Here is a 16,531-nt window from a genome sequence, read left to right on the forward strand (position 1 = left end):
GAGTAACTTGTATCAACCAGATTCGTGATGCATAAACTTAACATGTATGCTGCTCTCAATTTGGCCCAAAGTCACCAAATAGGTTATAATAATAATAATACTACTTCTACTACTACTACTACTACTACTACTACTACTACTACTACTACTACTACTACTAATAATAATAATAACAATAACAATAGTAATAACAATAATAATGATAAGATTAATAATATGTCTTGTTTACTTAGAGTAGCCTCATCAGTATTAATACTGCTCTCCCGGATGGCCCTGCAATCATATTATTACCCCGGTTAATCATAGTCCACTTTTTTTTTTCTTGCAGAGTGTATAAATATAAATGTATGGCACATAGCTAAAATTTCATTTGAGCATCATCACATTTTTGCATAAAGTACACAACATAAAATAGTTATATGGAAGTTTACTACCTTTGAAGTAAGAAGGACAGTATAGCAAATATTCGAACGTCACATTACTAACATTTTTTGTATACACAATACATGTAGTTTGTAACTTCTGACTTACTGTTTGTTGCGACGTGTTTGTGTAATCCAATATACTCATTAAATTCAAAGCAACATTTGGTCAATGTGTAATACAAACTTTTTAACAACTTTAAATCCTCATAATACAAGTAATTGTACACAATCATTTCAAACTTTCAATGTTTAATATAATAAGTAACAGAGAGCAGACCAGTACTTACATCTCCTTAATGTACAATTATCTAGTTGTGCCATGAATACACGAGATGATATTGTAAGCATACTTTGTTTTACCCAAAGTATTTTTAAAAAATTTCAGCAACATTTGGTCAATGTGTAATACAAGCTATTGAACGAATTCAAATCCTCATAAAACACGTACAAGTAAATTTACACCAAATACTGTGCAGTAAGAATGACAATATAGCATATATTCAAATGTCATATTACTTAAAACTTGTTGTATACAAAATAGTTTGTAACTTCTCACACGTTTTTGTTTGACCCAAGTGCATACATGTGAGCTTTGAATGCTGATTGTTCAATACTGACCTAGGCAGTGTTAGGTATACTATTGTGTACAAAAACTATGATTTAATATAAACCATGGTCCATGACTGGCTTAATCATTGCAGTGTCACTGCATTGTGCATGAATAATCAGATGAAAATTAGATAAATGTTTGTTTTCCCCCTAAATCCTGGATGCATGCAGGTAATTAATCGTCACTTAGTATGCCGACATCATGTTCTTATAAAAATGAAGCTAAGTAAAAATCAACACCGCCACAGTTTTGTTCACCATCTATATAAGCATAATTCATTGCTTATAATGTTTACATGTACTTTGGAGTATACTGTGTTAAGTTTCTGATCCTTCTTGCACTATTTATCACCCCCTTTTTGTTAAGTATACTCATGTATGGGGCAGACAAACCTATTTCTCTGATGCACTAAATGTATAATAATGGGATAGTATTGGATACTTGTAGAGGTGTTGTGGTCTTGTGGTTACATCACTGGACTGAGGATCACATGGTTTTCAGTTTGAGACCTGTGTGTGTGTGTAATTGTTCTTTTTTTTACAGACGTGTATCAATCAGATATAATTATTTATGTCTGGAGACAGACTTTTAACGTCACCATCCGAAAGACGCGACTCAGTTTCGAACCTGCATCCTCGGCTGAATCAGTTTGTAACTTCCATTGTTAGCTGGATTACAGGCGCATGCCACAACCCAAAGCGGCACTAATGGCCTTTGGCAAGACACTGAGCTACATTTGCCACTGTTCACCAGGTGATATAAATGGGTAATTAGTAGGAAGAAATTGTTTGAATGTAATAGCCCTTTTAGTAAGGCAGGAGTTCATTTGAGTATATATATATATTTTGTAGTTTAAAAAATTAGTTTTAAACACCATATAAATGTTACTATTATTATTATTATTATCATTATTCACCAGGCAAAGTGCCCAACAAACTCCAATATCATCTAGGCTCTAACTAAGCTACTAATATTTGTGCCCAGGTACACATTCCAAACCTGGGTGGAGAGTGGTACATGCAGATTAATGTTTCGTACATTTGTCATGGTCCTATACCATCTGATGAATTCATAGAGGGCAGCAGCATAAATCCTTTCTAGGAGTAATACTCTGCTTTGGCCATGGTTTGGTTGGTGTCATCTACTTACAGTAGGGAGCTTTTCAATTTGCACAACCCTTTTGATCTATGACGTGAAATTTACTGACCATGTCACGTCTCCACGCAAGTCTCCGTCTAACAAAAAAAAACTACTTCGATTTCGCGACTCAACAGCACGGGCCTGTTCACATAACCATTCTGATAACGTGTCCCATGTACAGTACACGCCGAAAATCTCCGCAACACGATTACACGATATATTTTTTGGATTACACGGTTTACACGATTCACCTGAATCGTGTAACTGTGTAATCGTGTAAATTTACACGATTGAAGATTGTCGCTCTGAATCGTGTAATCGTGTAAATAGTTAAGTGCATTGGTGGGATGATTCGACCAGATGCAACAAACGTGTAACTGTGTAATCGTGTAAATTTACACGATTGAAGACTGTCGCTCTGAATCGTGTAATCGTGTAAATAGTTATAATGGTTATAAGGGCATTGGAAGGATGATTCGACCAGCTGCAACAATCTGCTAATCGTGTCTTGCTTTCACCACTCGCTAGTAGGGTCCATGCTTGACTCATCTACATTATATTTTTTCCAGTTACGTGGGGAGAATTATACTAGTTATAATGTTGTTACATTTGCCCCCTAGGAGGGCGGTCATACTTTTTATTTTTTGTATCCTAGCATTAAATTTCGTCCTTGAAACTTCGCCTAATACAGGGCCTAAAATCTTATTTTTTGACCATATACAAATGACAGTGATAGCACAAGCACATATTTTGTCCAGATTTTTTTTTTTTTTTTTTTTTTTTTTTAGTTCTTTTTAGGTAATTGAAGATTTTACTCCCGTGCTAAAAACCCGATGTCTTGAACTCGTATTGCATCACGTGCAAGAAATATATCATACTAGGTCGAATCATTATATTCCTTTCAACTTCGATCTCGTTACTGACTCACATGATTATAATACAAGGAATAGCCGATTCAACTTTAACTTGCCAGAAAGAGTAATTAGTATTTGTAGTTCGTTTTATTACGGTGGCATACAAAATTAGGAATTCCCTTCCTAATGATATAAAGGAAATAGAAAACTTTGCTTATTTTAAGAGGAAATTAATGGAATACCTAACACTTGAGAGTCAGAGAAGATCGAAGCGAATGACATATAATATATGATTGAAATTGTTATTCTTCTGCGGGTTCATACCTTTTCATTTTATGTTTTTTTACGTAATATAAAGTTCTACATATTGATCATTATTTTCCTCTTCCTCCGATAGCTCCTCCTCTTTTTCTTCTTCTCCTTCTTATTTTCTTCTTGTACTTATTATCATTTCGATCATCAGTTCAATGTTGTTATTATCATTATCATCATTATTATCTTTAATAAGTTTGATTTTCTTTTTCTTATCTATCTCTAAATATTACTATTTTAACTTATTAATTGTGTACATTTCTGTCGGGGACCCCACTGGAAATAAGCTCTCGAGCTTTCGTGGGTTATCCTGTTCAAGCTGACTTAATTTTGACCTGTTATTCTTGTATATTGTTGTATGTTGGAAGCTGTGCAGGGCGTATATGCATAGCGCGTTTCTACTATAGGGGTGGGAGCCGCCGTTACATTTGCCCCTTGTTACTTTTATCCCCTTAAACATATGACCCTCTGAACACTAGGTATTACGTAATGATCTACAACACTACCTGTAGCTAGGGCAACGCCCTTTGTCCCCGGCGAGGGTCAAATGACAGGCTACATTCAGAGTAAGCTTCCTTTGTATGTGATAGGAAGTGTGCCATTAATCCTTGACCGTGGCTCTTCATACATGTAGCTAAATGCATGTTGTAAAAGATAATTTACAAAAATGAGAAAAGTCAAAAAAGCAATAAGTAATCAAAGTGTAATTGTTTGTGACCTTTTCAAGCTGCCAATGACGTAAAACATAATTATCAGCCAAGGCCAGGAACTCTCGTGGGGGAAAATGACGCCCCTCGCACTCTCATGGATAATGACGGAATAAAATACATAGTATAACGACATTTATAGTAACGAATGAGCTGGTGAACATACTTCTAATTGGTACTGCCTTGTAATGTGAAAGTATCACAACATACTTAGTTATGTTAGCCCTCCTTTAAGTTTTCTAATATTTTTTAAATATTTATTTACAACTAAGGATACCCCCCCCCCCCTTCTTTTGTCGTTCATCACTTTTTTCTCTTTTTTTCTCACCGAGGATTAAATCCGAGAGTGCTTTTCGGGAAGTGAACTGATTTTTTTCATTTTTAAACAGTCTAAAATTAAACTATAGAGACACACACCGCAATTAAAAATATGTAAGAGAGACAGAATGCGTAATCTTCGCTCTCCCCATCGTCCCCGTTGTCTTTGTTCAACCCCCCCCCCCCCCCCTCTCAGCTGTTGGTTATTCCTGCTTCTACTGAACTAGACATCGTAATCTGCTCACAATCACCTCTGAAAATTGTTACACAATTCCAGCGAGCAATCGAATCGTGTAAATTTTGAATCGTGTAATCGTGTTGCGGAGATTTTCGGCATGCATATTACACGATTACACGATTCGACCTGAATTGGGGAATCGTGTAATTTTACACGATTACACGTTTACACGATTCAAATTTCGCTTAATTGGCAAAAGACGAATCGTGTAAAATAAATGGTTACACGATTCCCGCGAGCATTCGAATCGTGTAAATTTTGAATCGTGTAAATCGTGTTGCGGAGATTTTCGGCGTGTACTGTACATGTAGCAGGCATGTACATGATAGGTTGAGCAGTGGCAGGGTGAAACTGTTTTATTTGCCATGAATACTGTATGATATGTTTGTAATGCAGCTAGTTTAAGAAAAAAAATTATCATGTCTGCTACACTTTTATGGTCCACTAAATAGAGAGAAAACTTGTTATTTAGGACATCTGGTCCCGTCTTACGAAGAGTTTCGATTGATACAGATCAATCGCAACTTTGAGGTCTCCTATCTCTTTGATACATACATAAATTTATTGCGATTAATATCAACTCTTTGTAAGACAGGGCCATTGCTGTATGATACCTTTGTAGTGTGGCAGGACTCTAGCTCATTTTGTTCATATGTGATGTCTGCTACGAGTATAACTACATGATCGTGCTCAGCACTGATTGATGCCCCACAGGATGGAGAGTGAATTTGGTCCACCTCGTCAAGACTGCTGCATGATGCGTTTGAAGTGAGGCATGACTTCATGCTCCGGCACGTGGAGTGAGAACTCTAGCGCTACCAGGATCGGGAACTCAAAGGCAATCAGGGTCTTGCGGCTCTCCCGAAACACAGACTCAATATCCTGAAAAATTAAGAGAAAAATAAATATTAATAGTGACTGGTTAGAAAATGATAATAAACATGGGAAATGCTCTCGGCGGTCTCGCCTGCATTACGCAATTCAATATGATGAAAAATTAAGGATGGGACATTATTCATAGGCAGGGTGGCCTATTAGCAGGCCCCCCAAAATGAAATCCTCTGAATATAATCGGCATTTTGAAGTGAATTTTGAAAAAGAATCATCAGAAGAATCATTTACTTTTATTTGTACCAAGATTGATACATGTAACTTTAATGCACTATGAACAAATAACAAAATTTGAATTATTAATTCTCATATTAAGTTATGAAAACATAATCCAAGTCTACGAACCTAAAATGACCTGTGACCTTGACTTTGTGACCTGGAATTTGTGTCATATGATTTGTGATACTTGATAACCCTTTGGTTCAAGTTTCATGGAATTTGAACAAACACTTTTGAAATTATTAAAGAATTCAAAATCTTGATGTTGATACAACAAAGTCTAAGATTGCATGCCTGAAATGACATTTGACCTTGACTTTGTCACCTAAAAGACTAATCACATGATTGGTGACACTTGATAACCCTTTAGTTAACCCTTTAGTTTCATTGAATAAGGACTTATGCTTTCAAAATTATGATTAAAATTCAAAATCTTAACCTTTGGTTAAGTTTTGATGTTGATGTTGATGTCACAACAAGGTCTAAATCAAATAAACAATTCAAAAACGTAGGTTAAGTTTTGGATATTGACGTCTCCGCTGCCCCCGCCTGGAAAAGCGGTGCCTTTGTCTCGCTTTTTGAAATGCAGGCGAGACAAAAACGTGGTATAATTTCAGTAAATGCGTTCCACCTGACTGTGTTTGACCAACTAGTTTATTAGGGTCTAGGAGTGAGTTGTATAAAATGTAATATCATTCAATACACTACAATAATCCATACATCATATTTGACTGAATGCATGTAAGTGTACCTTGATAAGAGTTTGCAGGTCAGCCCCTTTCACATCATTCAACTTGGCTGCGAGTAGAAGAGAAGTACCTGACGGAAAAGACCAGTTTCATAAAAAAAGTTGATATCAGTATTGTTTATTTTAAAATGGCAACACCCTAGGTCATTGTATGTGGTCTAAATGAGGAGGATGTTCAAGACAAGAATAAGTTGAGCGAGGAAGTGTCATCATGGATCTTGAAAGATTTATATTAAAAAAAAGTGTCATCATGGCGTGATAGTCTGTAACCACTCATAAGAGGGAAAATGCTGTCTTTAATAAATAATGATAATCCCTATTGAATAATTACAACAGTTGCTTATTGTCTGTGCCTCCTCATTGAATGAATCGATAGATCGGCCAATATGGAAAGAGTTCAATAAGGGTGATGTATTTTACAAAAAGCATACTATTATTCACAAACGGTTTTAAAAACCCATAGGATGTATAATTACCCGAGCATGATTTACGATTCTCCTTGTTGACCTTTCGATGTAGAACAAGCTTTTCAAAGTAGACATAGCTGACGGCTAAAATCCAAGGATCAAGAGAACAGTTGTCGGATACCTTCTTCATCTCACGTTTTAAACTGAAAAAAAATAACAACAATTAAAGAGATTTTATAGAACTGTTAATGAAATGATATAATTCTCCCATTAAATTGTGCATTTATCAGTTGCACAATGTTTAGAGAAATACATCTGAAATATAATGCTACAAGTCAAAGTTTATTGAGATGTTAAAATGAGAATGAAAATAATATCTAATTGTCACTTTCAACATATTGCCTGATTTGATCAGTGCTCGCTTCTCCAGTTTAAATTCTTATCATAATTACACGAATGCATTATGAAATATCATATGAAAGTTCATTGAATTTGAATATATGGTACCTTATGTATACATTACACATGTTCATTATGGCTTTGTACATACATACCCGAAATCCAAATTTGCACTGATTTTAGTAATCTCATATCTCAAATATTCATAGTTCTCTTATCATTGGTGCAATTTATTTCAAACTTTTGCTATTCTGTTTATTATCACTTGGGGGGCTGTCATACAAATAAAATTGGTAGATGGGTTGGATTGCACTGTCAGAGTTATAAATGGATTTCTTAAGAATTCATACTTCTCTTATAATTGGTCCAATTTATTACAAACTTTCACTTTTCTGTTTGTTATTATTTGTTGGCTTCCATACAAATGAACTTGGTATATGGGTTGGACTGTCAGATTTATGAATGGATTGCTTACCTTCTCAGCTTACTGAGACTCAGATCTATGTTTGGGAATCGTTCCCTGAATTTATTATTCAGTTCCTTCTTTAGTTCTGATGGCTTGGTGTAGTCTACCACAGATACCTGGGATATGCATGAAAATAAAATAAGCAGTCATTATACAATGGTGCGTGCGAATGAGTTCATTAAATGATCTATCTGCTTTCTAGGTGAGGCTGCATGCATCTATTCAAAAAAGAAAAAGGGAATAGATCATTTTAATAAATGAATGAAAACATACACCATTTGTTTTATACAACGAAACTCATAGATCCTTGTTATTTGATGTAAAAAGAATTAATTTGTTTTGTGTCTTATTTTTCATCAAAAGTGAACAAACTCACATACACAGATAAATCAACTGACATGCCAACTACCTCACCCTTTGTGTTATTACTATAACATGACCACAACAACAAAAAGAGCAATATCTATTTCATGATGTTTTCAGTCAATAGGCTAGAAATTTTGTGAAAATCCCCCATAGAGTTAATAGTTCAAAATAAGTTTGTACTAAACAATGGCGTGGTGATCACACCAACGCCGGACACTGAATCTGCCAACTCACCATATAAGAAGAGAATGTAAGAAGTTTACGATGCTTTCCAAGACTGAGCTCTGGATCATCTAGCTCTACAGGGTCATAGATTCGCTGAGCGATGGACGGATGGTCAACAGGATGACCCTCAACCTCAACTAGGTCAGAAGGGAGAAGAGGTCAAAAGGATGAAAAACTATGAACATCACTACACAAATTGTGACGTCAGTCCCTCACAACTCAACCAATAGTTTTGTTTATATTAATAATATCAAGTTCCATTAAAAATAAAGAAAAAAGAAGAAAACAAATCAATTTTAATAAGAGAGGAGCAATGTAGATAAAATACCTTGCTCAAGGATATGAGTGCTGTGCCGGGGATCGAACCCACGACCTTTGCATTTCCATTCAAGTGATTAAACCACTTGACACATAGATTCCAAGCTCATTAAAATATGTAACTCCATATTTTGCCAAAATTAGTATTTGATATCAAAATGTTCAGAAAAATGTGGGCTTTCCAGGAAACACAAAGACTTAACTCCACCCAACACCCTATTGAAGTCAATGGCTAGTGAAACATAGACTTAACTCCTAAAGGCCCAAGTGGTCAGAGACACATAAACCACTTTTTCTCAAAATGGCCAAAATGGAGTTACGTCTTTGTGTCACTGACCCCTCGATATACATGTACAACTCAGACTGAGAAATATGATGTTACAAAAAATGATTTAGATTCTTACTTTTATCCCATTGCAGTGGAGAGACATTTGTGAGGGTCATCTTGCGTATTGCGGGGGAGTGTGGTGATGCAGAGGAGAGCTGTTCTCTTTCCTGGAGTTGCCTACGAAACAGAATCAGACTGATGTCTCGGCTTGGTACCAAGAAATGACTGAATGATACCACCTGTTGGGATATCAAATAAAGAAACAGTCAAACAATAACATGTAAAAACAGCACTAATTGGGAATTGTACAGCACATGTGTCTGTAATGCACGGAGCTCATGGGCCAGTTTTATTACTGGGGGTGGTGTTTCACAAAGATCCTAAGTTGGACTTAACAATTATTGAAAGCTGTTAGCATCTGTGAAAATATTTTGTAAAAGTTATTTTAAAAGGCATAAAATGTTGATTCAAATCGTTCATATTTTCTAGTATCAAGGAGATTTTGTGTTCTTGGTGTGGAATTTATAAAAAGTCTAAATTATTTGAATTTTCACTTTTGAATATATTTTATTTTAGGGCTACAAATGGCTCTCCATAATTTTTACGTCCAAATTAGAGTTGAGTTCTACTTAGGGTCTATGTGAAACACCCCCTGGACTTTCCCTAGTCATAATAAACCTATTATTTGTTGCAGGAGGTATGATGTATGAGGAGAATAACTCAGTGAATCCTATAGAGTGGTGAAGTGTGAGGTCATCAAAAATCTATTTTTTAGAATTTCTCAATTTTTTCATTCAGATGGTCATATCTCAGCCAAAACTTAGAGGTATTACAAAGTTTTGGTATGGGGTCATGAATTTGGTTCAAATTAACATATTGGAAGCAAATGCGTTCCTACAATATTCAGTGATCGTTGTCGCGGTTGAAATCGAGTCTAAAGTTTTGGAATTATGAATAATAAACTCTTTATGTTCTCAAGGTCAAGATATTAATTTAGCTATGAAACAATATTTCTTGACTAAAATCGACCGATTAACTATTCCCGTTTGGAAATTTTATATCACAATTACATCTTCTGAGATTTTCATGGTCGCAGCTAACATTGTACGGCCATATATGCGCTATTTGAAATTTATCAAGATTTATCGGGAGCACCGGTAAATTTTATATTCAATTTTTCTTGAAAACAGAAATGTTTTAGGGGCTAATTTTTTTAGTGCTTATAATACATCCACAGGGGCATCCAAATATGTCAAAATCGTAAAGATTCACTATCCACCCAATTTTCAAAATTTCCCAAAACTTTGTATTACCTTTAACATATTCAATTGGTTTTCGACATTCGGACGTTAATTTTGATGCTCTTTTGGAAAATGAAGAAAAAATTGAGAAATTCTAAAAATAGATTTTTGTTATGTCACAGCTTCGGGTCTCTATTAGTGTGATAAACTGTGTTCATCACATCCAATGTGAATTTCCTTCATGGCAATAACTACAGAATTTATAAAATGCAAAAGTACTCTCTGTCTATGCCCATGATATGAAATAAGCAAAATAAATACAGATCAAAAGTTACATTTTTTATTGCTAAATTTGACTCTGGAGAAAACTTCCATTAATGTTGATTTAAATAGCAAACAAAAAACATGATGCTCCTAAGTATTAAAAAAAAAAAAAACCACAGTAGTAATAATATACAGTTCAAAAGCCAAGAGGGATGGTTAAGCATTAAAACATTTAAAAGGTCATTTTATATATCTGTTTTGGTTGCTTACCGTGCCTTCAACACCAAGCTCCACCCCATCTAGTGTGGCCAGAAAATCATCGCTTCGCACTGTCAGTGGTTTGCTCCCTGACGTACGTCTCGTCCGTATAAAAGTCCCAGCTTCAGAATTCTTCCTGAAACCATGCATGAAAGAAAAAAAATGAGCGAAAAATAGGAAACAATAATAATTAAGCTTTTATATAGCGCTTAATACATCTATGATGTCTCTAAGCACTTTACAGATATACTATTACCCCGGTCAATGGATTCAATACTTGTCCGTACACACTGTGTGCACGATCTCCTCTCCCTGAGGAGTATTCCAGACAGGCGTTACTTGATGCTCAAAACTGTTTAACCAACAATCATATCCTGGCTTTCATACAGCTACCATAATAAGGCACTCAATCAAGCAAGGAGTTTCTTCCTATTGGGTGGAGAGTAGCAAATGTACATAATTTAATAATGATAACATTTATATAGCAAGGCAACTATATGATTATAGTCTATTATAAGATGGGTAGAAGAGTCCCTGCAATCTGATTGGTCAATTACCATGTAATTATTTTAACTGGATGCACGCGATATCAGCGATCAATACCACCGATATCCTTTTTTTTTAAAATAATTCTCTTTTCTTTTCTTTTTTTCAATAATTTTTTTTTTTTATATAAATTTTTCTTTTAATGATTTTTTGGACAATTTTTTTTTGGTGATAATTTTTTTTGTGTGTTTTTTTTTTTTATAATTATAATCTGTTTAAATTTTTTTTAACTGTCTGGAATGGTATGTAGAGCCATTTTATTGCTTTGTGATGATTTACATTCACCTAAAATGTAATTAAATTGTCCTTGTCTTGATGCTGAACAGGCTTTGACAAGTAGCAGAATAGAAGTAGAATAATATAGTTGGGAGAATTAAGGAATCGATCAGATCAGTTTTTCCCGATTTGTACCATGAATAATGATCCGTTTTCACTCAAATTTTCAGATTATCTTTAATTGTACATCTAGCATTGAAGTCACTACCTTAGCACCACTATCTCTCATCTGAACAATGTTACAAAGTCCCTTTAACAGTCTATTGTGCACTGACAATTTTTTTTTTTTTTAAATTTCATGACAAGTTAAAAATCATGCGTCCGGTAAAAAAATCAAGCAAATGGTAAAAAAAAATCATGCGTCCAGTAAAAAAAATTACAGGACGCATGATTTTATCATGCATCCGGTAAATCTGTAAAATAACATTTTGTATTTTGGGGCCCCCATCTTATAAAACAGATGAAGCTCAGGTTTAATTCGTGGGTCGGTGGAATTGTGTGCATGCGGTACCTTTGAATTTGGTCTAAAACCATTCAAAGGTACCTTGTGCACACAATCCCTACCGACGCACTCAAACCTGTGCATCATACGTATACTATGCTTCATACATACAAAGCATGACACTATTGGTCAGTTATAATGTTAAAATGCTTAATAATACAAATTGTTAATTTTAATTATTTTACATTCACAATACATATGGCTCTGTATGAATCGATCTGCACAACTATGCTTTAAAATATCGTACCTGTAGATTCCAAGCTGACTTCGTCTGGTGTATGGCAAGAGAGAGTACATCACGAAGGGTGAATGGTTGGGCGTAACAAGCAACATTCTGAAAGAAAAGAAATCTGTTAAAATTTCTAATTCCAATCATAAATATCCTGATAATCAGACAGACAATAGGCTTGTATTTCTGACTAACCTAAAGGTTTATGATTATGATTGCAGCATTAGTAAATCCAAGATTTTGTTTAGAATCTGAGACAAAGATACAAAAATCCCTTTAAAGCCCTATATGTAGGTCCGCTGCTTGATTGCTTACAAGCTTACACATGCTTTCTTAGCATTCAGGTTTAAAGCCACACTGTGCTACTTGTAGCTACTATAGAAAACAATGCCTAATCGGTGATCATTGGTCCCCCATGATCCTCATTTTCTTTTGTTAACTGAGAGCTGAGATGATGAGATAACCATCTGTCCAGTGACCTTGCAGGGTGGTCTAATCCCTCCTATAAACTGGTACAGATAAGCTTTAAAAAAAAAAAAACTAACTAAGTTTGATGTTGGTATGAATCCTACAACTTCTTACCTTTCATTTTTGCACATGCGCTGACGGAATGTTTTAGCCACTGGAATCTGGAATCCCGCGGGCGGGGATCGCTCTTTGGGAGACTCGATATAGCACTGGGCCTGGTTAGAGGGCAGCATACAGGTCTCTCCCTCCGCCACCAGCGTGAGCGAGCCTGAGAAGTCAGTCGACTGCTGATGGTGAAAGAGACGCCTCTTGGAGTATTCATGGGAACTGGTCCCTGAAAAACTACTGCTGAAGCAAAAATTTAAAAAAATTGGGAGGATTGAGGCTTGTTCAGATATATAGTGCAGTGAAATCGCTGCTATAAAGCTGCCACCTCAATTTAAAGTGTGCAAATGAATGGCAAGTGCATGCAACATTTGAACAAAAGGACTTGCATGTATTATCTAAGCTCTGTGTTACATGTACTTATAACACACACAAATATTAAGCGTATTTCATTCATAAAAACGCTGCAAGTTTGTTGCGTCATATCTCAACAAGCCTTTACTAAAGTGAGATGCTACAACGTGTTTGTAAAGCCGTTTTCTAGCATGAAACATTCATTTTCTTTTAAATTAAAAAAAAAAAGTTTGCAAATATATTCTTCTGACAATTGCTACAATCATAACTCATCCATATTTTTAGTTGCTTACAGTCTAAGGGAGTATGAATACTACTTTGATATTACAAGGAAATTCACTAAATTGAGAAAACTCCGTGCATGTACCTAGATCTATACAAAACTAATCGCTATTAATCTTAAAGTATCAAATTTGAGACACAAAAACATTTGTTTGTGTTCACCCATGTTATGTAGTGAGGCATCTAAGCTCAATATCATCAGGAACGTATTTGAAGTAAAGCAAATCACTATCACTCTGGTATCAATTTTTCCCTTTGCCATTTTGGGTTAAATTCTTGACTAATTTCAAGTTTCAAAGTGCTTTTAATGACAAGAAAGAAGAGTCTACTTGCGAACTCAGAAGTCAGTGTGCGGTAAGGCCAAATTGCCCTAAAGCCTATAATTTCTGTAAAACTAAAGGGTTATTAAAAACACATCACATGTTTAATTTATTTTTTACTTTAGATCTATTTGTTTAGACTACATCACTTTTCACAGCAAAGGGTCACCAATTTAAGGCTTAGAAGCCTTAGATATATCAATATCATATCATCACCTAGCCCTATATGCTTAAGTTCAGGGCGTAAGGCTACCCGAAGCAAGACTAAATATTTATTTGACTGAAATAAAATTAAAAAGACAACAATTCTACAGACTACACTGAAGACTTCAGCCCAAAGTTCAGAAAATCTGGCGTTAGTGTTTAGAAAGTCTACTTGTTAATGTTAGTTACTAAAAATATATTAGATTGTACATGTAGCTCACCTCGAATGATAAAAGGGTGAATCATGTTTGTAAGAGCTAAAAGGGGGACTCTTTTCACCACCAGAAGTTCTCCTACTTCGGGATCGAGTTCGATTCCCCATGCTACTATTGGGTGTGTCCACCGCAGACCTAACTTGATTCAGCCCCGTGCCTGTCGCGGTAGATGTCGCTCCAGTTGCAGCGTCTTTCTCGCTGCGAGAATTCTCCGGATATTTGGTCCCAAAATCGGTGCCATTCTCCACATCAAATTTATTCGAATCTTTGCTAAGTTTTTCAGGTTGTTCTTGCGAAGGTAGAGTGCCGTCGAGTGAAATGTTAGTCAAGAAATTGAGAGCCTCAAGCCTTCTTTTTGCATGTTTTAAGTGGACCTTTTTCCTGGAAACTTCGGCCATGTTTTGAAGAACAAAGTATGGATCGCCAAGAGATACATGGGATCAAGTTTGAAATTGGGCATTTGGATTATGGAGTACTCCTTGTGTAGTGGGCGTAATATTGCTCTTTTTTCTACTCTATTTTTTTAAACAAAAATTAATGAGATCAGCTTTCAGCCTTAAACAATTCAGGTATAAGTTTTGGTAACCATGCGATGTAGCTTCTTTATGGGAAATCATTGCAGTGGCGGATCTAGGGGGGGGGGGGGGGGGTTCGGCGGTTCAACCACCCTCCCCTCCCCCCCCCCCCCTTTAGTGGCCAAGTGAGAAAAAAAAAGATGGGGAAAAGAGGGGGGAAAGGGAAAAAAAAAAAAAAAAAAAGTAAAAAGGGGTTCGGGGGAGGGGGAGTTGCGCGAACCCCCCCACCCCCTTAGAAAACAGAAGGGATTTTTGATTTAAAAAAAAAGGTGCTCTATAACACCCCCTCCCCCTTCCCCCCCCCCCCCCCGTTGAACAAAACAAAACAAATTAGTGCTCACTACCCCCCCCCCCCCCCCCCCCCCGCTTATTCGCTGCTAAATATTCCTCGGGCTTGGTCGCTCCCTTGCAATGTCACACTTACACCTCTGGCTCAAAGTTGCAACCCTAAGAACCCCCACTTAAAAAAATCTTGTACGGGCTTGAGCATTGATCTATGACAATGATTTTGTATTATTACAAAAATACCCAAACATTACATCATCTTTGAGCTAAAGTTCTTACTGTGACCTAATGATTAGAGGAAAAGTCGCTCAGTGGGGGGGGGGGGGGGGGCCCCTGCCCCCCCCCCCCCCCCCTGGATCCGCCACTGGATCTTTAGACCTCTATAAATAAGCCACTCTTGTCGGCGGTAGGGAATCGTCGGCGGGATCGTCGGTAGGGAATCGTTGCGGCGGGGAAACGTAAAGGGTGCACACGCGCACATTTTGTTTTTGGAAGACGTACACGCACCGACGCACGGCACGTACCGGAGGGCGGACGACGACGAGGAGGGCGAGTGTCGGTGACTCGGTGTACCTATCATCTTGAGATCATAGACAGACTAGGAGACTGGGTTTTAGTCAGGTCGGCAATCGAAAGGCAAGATTTAATGTTTCGACGATGCTGTCACTAAAGGTCCCATTTTCGCTCGTCATCTCTCTCGCTGTTCTTGGACTTCTTTTATTGAAGGATGAAGGCGAACAAAATGTTACTTATTTCGGTGAGCAAAAGAAGTTAATTGAATTTATTTGTATGGGTTTGTGGAATATTGAAGGCTGTTTTGGCTTCCATGCGAGAGGTCTGGAGTTCGATCTTTGTTCCGGATGCTTGTCCATCCAGCCTTGGACAAGGTATGCTGTACTTGTTACCATCCCTTTCGAACCAGATGCATTGATGTTTATAGGTATGTCTACCTGAGTAATACATGCTAGGGAGAGCAGCATTAACACTTATGAGACTTTTGGAGATAAATATTACAATACTAATTATATGCCATTTTGTTTTAATGTTAGGACCTATACATATTCATTTGATTCTCGTCTTTTTTGTCAATTAATGCACCATATCACCTTTTAACAAATACACAATTTTAACCAATAGTATTCTTTAATTGGGCACATACCGTTTGATGAAATGCAATTGTATTCGAAAGTACAATTTTGCGATTAAATCTCCCGTTTCGAGAGATTTTTTAAGTAAGCACATGATGTCAGATCAATTTAAACGAAGCCATCACAACGGCCCCCGCCAAAAATAAAAAAGAAGGGGGGGGGGGATAATAGTTGTATAACAATTCTTTGTAATACGAACAGATCGTAACACGGACGGATTGAGCGAGGGAGATATTATAGATAATTAGGTGCGTGTACATTCGTTGGTAAAACATTACTATCATCTAT

The 16,531-nt window shown here is 36.5% G+C and overlaps 2 protein-coding genes across 2 annotated transcripts; both read right to left on the reverse strand.

The window, feature by feature from the left end:
* Positions 1-4,910: 4,910 nt before the first annotated feature.
* On the reverse strand, positions 4,911-9,559 carry LOC115918573 (CDK5 and ABL1 enzyme substrate 1-like). The gene is made up of 6 exons (XM_030983404.1): positions 9,048-9,559; positions 8,335-8,462; positions 7,744-7,850; positions 6,939-7,072; positions 6,466-6,533; positions 4,911-5,486 (listed from the first exon to the last, which is right to left on the reverse strand). Exons 1-6 carry the CDS (start codon positions 9,085-9,087, stop codon positions 5,346-5,348), a joined length of 618 nt encoding a protein of 205 aa, XP_030839264.1. The 5' UTR covers positions 9,088-9,559; the 3' UTR covers positions 4,911-5,345.
* A 1,157-nt stretch (positions 9,560-10,716) lies between these two features.
* LOC115923284 lies at positions 10,717-14,633 on the reverse strand. Its single transcript, XM_030983707.1, has 4 exons — positions 14,242-14,633; positions 12,870-13,103; positions 12,306-12,392; positions 10,717-10,870 (listed from the first exon to the last, which is right to left on the reverse strand). Exons 1-4 carry the CDS (start codon positions 14,631-14,633, stop codon positions 10,717-10,719), a joined length of 867 nt encoding a protein of 288 aa, XP_030839567.1.
* Between the last annotated feature and the right edge of the window lie 1,898 nt (positions 14,634-16,531).

This window comes from Strongylocentrotus purpuratus, unplaced genomic scaffold, assembly GCF_000002235.5.
Source record: "Strongylocentrotus purpuratus isolate Spur 01 unplaced genomic scaffold, Spur_5.0 spur5_scaffold_13, whole genome shotgun sequence".
Lineage (NCBI taxonomy): Eukaryota > Metazoa > Echinodermata > Echinoidea > Camarodonta > Strongylocentrotidae > Strongylocentrotus > Strongylocentrotus purpuratus.

Coding starts and splice junctions, on each gene's coding strand:
- LOC115918573 (XM_030983404.1), bottom strand. CDS start 9,087: ATGACCCTCACAAATGTCTCTCCACTGCAATGGGATAAAA. Junction 7,073..7,743: donor AGTCTCAGTAAGCTGAGAAG/GTAAGCAATCCA, acceptor ATTTTTTTTCAG/TTTAAAACGTGAGATGAAGA. Junction 5,487..6,465: donor ACCTGCAAACTCTTATCAAG/GTACACTTACAT, acceptor TTAATTTTTCAG/GATATTGAGTCTGTGTTTCG.
- LOC115923284 (XM_030983707.1), bottom strand. CDS start 14,633: ATGGCCGAAGTTTCCAGGAAAAAGGTCCACTTAAAACATGCAAAAAGA. Junction 12,393..12,869: donor CGCATGTGCAAAAATGAAAG/GTAAGAAGTTGT, acceptor CTTTTCTTTCAG/AATGTTGCTTGTTACGCCCA. Junction 10,871..12,305: donor AGTCAGCTTGGAATCTACAG/GTACGATATTTT, acceptor GCATGGTTTCAG/GAAGAATTCTGAAGCTGGGA.